Source organism: Halyomorpha halys, unplaced genomic scaffold (assembly GCF_000696795.3).
Source record: "Halyomorpha halys isolate HHAL.00 unplaced genomic scaffold, Hhal_1.1 Scaffold1144.1, whole genome shotgun sequence".
In the NCBI taxonomy this organism is placed as follows: Eukaryota; Metazoa; Arthropoda; class Insecta; order Hemiptera; family Pentatomidae; genus Halyomorpha; species Halyomorpha halys.
The window spans coordinates 152,350-157,897 of record NW_027113536.1 but is presented as its reverse complement, the minus strand read 5'-3'; the positions used below and the strand labels follow the sequence as shown (position 1 = coordinate 157,897).

Genomic DNA, 5,548 nt, shown 5'->3' with positions numbered 1-5,548 from the left:
TATATATATATATAATCGTATTTTACGGTTTTTTGCGGTAGGAATAACAGATATAAAATTTCTCACTGCAAATAATACAACAATTTAGCAAACGTTAGCGAAGCTGAAATGAAATCGGGGAATATTGGCTTGGGTTGTCCGTTTGGAATCAGATGTCAGATATTTTTCTTTTTATCCTTTAGTTATTTAAGAAATTCTTTAATTTATTTACATTTTGCTATGGGTAATATTCCTAACGAAGAAAAAAGGTAATCTTTTCTAATAAACAAAATTAAAATTATAACTACTTTTTTAAAAATTATTTTACAACTGTATGTAATTATACATTAACTAAATTTGATTTATTTTATTATGGGGTGATACGGGCTTTTTTTTTAAATTTTAATGTTAATTTTTACATTAACAGTGTCTATCTTCTTTTCAGGCGCCTCGAAGGATTGTCAGGAAGGGAAGAGGAAGCAAGATTACAAATTATTAGGTTTGGATGGATAGGGAGTTTATAATTTAAGAAACTAATAGTTAATAATTTAAGAAATAAGAAAGTACAGTATTTATGTTTATATAAAAAGATGTTTGGAGCGCACACTGCACATAATTATCTTTTTGTTAAAGTATTCTCAGTTTTATATTTTCTTGAATTCAATTATTATGATTTTTTTAATCACCGATACTTTTAATTATAATTGTCAAAATAAAAAAAAAAGCAACTAGTGAGTTTATAATTTAAGGAATGATACTTTGTTTGGGCTAGATCGGTTACATATAGAACATTAAGGTCCTTATGTATGATTTTATTTGTGATAATGTAAGGAGCATTGAGGATTTTGGATTGTAAGGATTAGATAAGAGAGGAATTAAAAGGTTTAATGGAGACCCAAAGCTCATATCCGTATGTCCAGATTGGCCTTATTACAGTCTTTTGTAATGAATTGAAAATTTAGACCATTTGTCCAGTAATTGCTGTAATAGTCGAAATCGTTTCCTGTCTTTTCAGTCTTGTGTGAGGATTCCAGGTTAGCCGTCTGTCCAGATGTAGTCCAATGTAGCGGATTTGTTCGACAGGTGTAAGATCAACGTCATCGGCATAAGTTGTGAGGATACTGTTAGGAATGGTTAGGTTATCAGTTGTATAGACGGTGTAGAGGATGGGACCGAGGATACTACCTTGAGGAACTCCAGCGTACTGAGTATAGAGAGATGAATAGGAACCATTGTGGTTTTCTGGAATAATCTATAAGTGAGAAAGTAAAATTATAACTAAAAATCAAAATGAAAATATCAAGCGATTATTTTTGTAATAATTCAGTTTGTGACATTTTATGATTGGAGAAGTTTGTCGGGGGGTGCGGTCAGCAATGAACAACATAAATAAACAAAACCATATTTATTTATTTTATAAATTTATCAGTTATAAATTTATTTTATAAATTTTATAACTGACGTTACGAACCTGCCTTCTACGCCACAACCCCTGATGAAGACCTGAAACGTCGGCATAAAATAAATAAATATGGTTTTGTTTATTTATGTTGTTCTTTGCTGACCGCACCCCCCGACAAACTTCTCCAATCATTAATCTACGGTCAACTATGTACACCTCATTGTGACATTTTATTATGGCCTAGTTCACATTTACCTGTTACATTTTTCAGTTTTATTGTAATTTTAAATTTCAATTGAGTGATTTGTATGTAAAAACATTGACTTTATTTTCTCATATCCCTTTCTATCTAAATAGTTGAAAAATTGTGTGGTTTGAAGAAAAGCCAGTTTCCACCGATGGTATTCTGTGAGAGCTAGCATTGTATGGTATCTATGTCTATCTATTGATGGTATCTATAATATCTATTGATGGTATCTATAATATCTAGTGATGGTTTGGTATTGAAACCAGAGTAATCAATCTTCTCTGCGAGAACTGGACCTAGCGATTATGATAATGTAAAAAATACAGCGTTATTTTCTGTTTTTTTTTTCACCTTCTTATTACAATTATTTTATTCAATCAGTTTTAAATTTGTACATGAACCTTGCCGGCGTTTTGGGCGTTTTGTCTATTTTCAGAGACCTTTTTTTTTTTTTTAAATATATAGTTAAACAGTTTTTTCTTGTATTAATGTTTTGGAATTATCCTCAAATTTTTGTTTTAATATCTTATTTTGTTTACTTTAGTCATTTTCAGTTTAATTTCTGTTTGATATTTTTTCATTATTATATTATTACTAAAACATATTTATAATTAAAAACATATTATTTTAAAATATTTTTATATGGTTAATTTCCATTTTTACACTATGTGAGGTTTCAACTCTTCCTTTTCATATAGTTTTACTTTAGATTTAATTTTTTATCCCTGCCGAACAGACAATCCTCATACAAGACTGAAAAGACAGGAAATTGCTCGTCGTATTCGACTATTACATTACTTACTAGACAAACGGTCTAATCTTCCAATTCATAACAAAAGACTGATCTACTAGACTATAATTAGGCCAATCTGGACCCTGTTTCATAATAAAGTACAAATTAATACCATTAGCCTTGTAGATTTATCTTAATTCAATTACACTGACTTGTACAATAGTAACTTTTACTTTAGTATTTTTTAATTCCTGTAATATCACTAATAGTCATCCCTACCATGAAAAAATAAGTAGTAATATTATTACCACACTAGTTTCTACACTTGTACTATGAACTAATACTATTAGCTTTCATTATGACATACGACTTGAGCTTTGGGCTCCAGTAAACCATTGAATTCCTCTCATATTCAATCGTTACAATCCGAAATCCTCAATGCTCCTTAATAAATTGATAAATAAAATGATACATAAAGACCTTAATGTTCCATATGTAACTTATCTAGCCCAAACCAGATTTCATTCCTTCCATTATAACCTCTCCACCCACCAAAACCTACTAGTTTCTAACCTTGCTTCCTCTTCCATTCCTGACAATCAATCGAGGCACCTGAAAAGAAGATGGCCACAAGACCTGATAATGTGAAACGTCATTAAAGTGTTACCATTGGTTAGTTTCTCTATACACATGTAACACTCATATCAAATTTACTAAATGTATAATTATGTACAGTTGTAAATTTCAATAAAGATTAAAAAAAATTAATATTACTTTATTACTGTTTTATCAAAATCGATTAAAGATTAAACAATGTTTTAACAAGATGTGAGTTAATTTCTCGATGCGAAAAAAACATAAAATTGTCAGAATATTTATGATTATAAAATAATTTTAAAAGACAATTAGACTATTACAACATTTACTAGACAAACGGTCTAAATTGCCAATCCATTACAAAAGACTGATCTACATGATATATGATAATAAGGCCTATCTGGACATACGGAATTGAGCTTTGGGGCTCCACTAAACCATGAAATTCTTCCCGAATCCAATCCTCACAGTCCAAAATCCTTCGTAAAGTCCTTAATGTTCCTTACTTTGTCACAAATCAAGCCATCCATAAGGACCTCAATGCTCCATATGTTCCCGATTCGGCCAGAACCATCTACCATGGTATCAACCATTCCTTCCATAATAAACTTCTTAACCACCCAAATCCGCTTGTTTCTAACCTGGCTTCTCCTTCATTACCTAATAATCCTCCTAGGCGTCTGAAAAGAAGATGGCCTCGAGATCTTCTCCTCTAGAAATGTTATTGAAGTTCTATCAGTGGGTAGATTCTCCACATGTTTGTATCATGTCACTATGTCATCTACAGCAAATTTACTTGTTGTATATATGTGCATACAGTTGTAATTAACAATAAATAAATTATAAAAAAAAAGTAAATTATCTAATTTAATGTTTATTTTCCTATATTCCTATTCATAAATTCCTAGTCGTTGCAGATTTGTTCCGAAATTGATGCACTTCCTTTTATTTCAAAATCCTTACCCACCCAAACCCATTAGTACTAGGGCTGAAGAGGAGAAAAAAGGTAGTTATCTCACCCCAATTTTTGATTACTTTAATGAAAACTATGTATAATTACTAGTCAAAATTCATGAGTCTGCCAAGTATAGGTAGGGAGAATAAAAAATGGCGGCTGTTTCAAAGCGATAAAAAAACTAATTTTTCATTCGGAGCTCTATATCTTAAAAAGTAGGAACAACACAAGAAAACTTAAGAGAACGTCATTTAAAGAAGAGCAAATTTGCAAATGAGCCCTAATAGAGTTATTTACGTTAAATAGTTTTCGAGATATAGCTATTTAACATTTCATAAAAATGTTGTATGGGACGTGCTAAAAGATCAGTAGTTGGTGGTAACTACTAATCTTTCAGAAGATTTTAAAGAAATTTTGCTTTACAAAAAGCTATATGTCGAGAACTATTGGACGTAAATAGCTCTTTTAGGGCTAATATTTCAGCAAATTTACTCTTCTTTAAGTAATTTTCTCTTAGATTTTCTAGTGTTGTTGGTAGTTTTAAGATATAGAGCTCTTTTAAGGTTTTGAAACAGCCGCCATTTTTTATCCCCCTACCTATACTTGGCAGACTCATCAATTTTGACTAGTAAATATATATAGTTTTGATTAAAGTATTCAAAAATTGGGGTGAGATAACTGCCTTTTCTTCTTCTCGGCCCTTATACTATTAATTTCTCATCCTTAATATCCCTGATAATCCTCGGAGGCGGCTGAAAAGAAGATGGCTACAGTATCTTCTAATTTGAAGCAATGGTTGAAGTATCTACATTGGTTTCTTTCCATGATTATCATGAATTCTAAAACATTTATCACATTTAATTATTGTATTTTTTTTATAGTGGTTAATTTCAATAAATAAATAAAAAAAAAATGTTTACCCAACTATTGTCTCTAAGTATTATGCATAATAATGTGTCACTTGCCAAGCAAATAAAAGAATTATTATAATGGATGTTGTCAAGTTTTTTGCTTTACGTTAAACAATTTTTTAACGACACGAACTGCTTGAAAAATGAGAGATAAGGTTATCTTTCCTAGTTTCATTAACTTCGTGTGGATTTAGAACGTGTTGGAACATTTTTTTGCAATAACTCTAATATTATTTATTCAAAGAGCGTATAGTATCTGATAAACGAGAGATAATATTATCTGTAGGGGGGACCACTTGTGAATTTAGTACACATTGCAACAATTGTACGACCTCGTCTTAATAAACGTTTCAGGAGTTGAGGAGATGGAATACCATTCTGGAAGCTGCATCGGTGCTGGTGATGTGAGGATTCCTATTCTCAGCATTAGCACCTGGAAGGTGAGTCATATGACTATTTAAGGAAGAAAATTTAACTTCGCTCAGGAGGGGGCTCCATTTGCGTTTAAATTGATTTGTTATCAAAAATTGCAAGCATTTTAGTATTTAAATTCATTTTTCTATAATATTTCGGATAAATATCTATAATATATTATAATGAGGTGTAGATAGTTGACCGTAGATTAATGATTGGAGAAGTTTGTCGGGGGGTGCGGTCAGCAAAGAACAACATAAATAAACAAAACCATATTTATTTATTTTATGCCGACGTTTCGACCTGAGTT

General features: G+C 30.9%; 1 protein-coding gene across 1 annotated transcript in view; it reads left to right on the top strand.

Moving 5' to 3' along the window:
• Positions 1 to 5,110: 5,110 nt before the first annotated feature.
• LOC106688508 (aldo-keto reductase family 1 member A1) overlaps positions 5,111 to 5,548 on the top strand; it is a 10,749-nt gene continuing 10,311 nt past the window's right edge. The window contains exon 1 of the mRNA XM_014433001.3: positions 5,111 to 5,264. Coding sequence (XP_014288487.1) covers positions 5,190 to 5,264 — 75 coding nt within the window. The 5' untranslated portion in view covers positions 5,111 to 5,189. The remainder of the gene's footprint in view (positions 5,265 to 5,548) is intronic.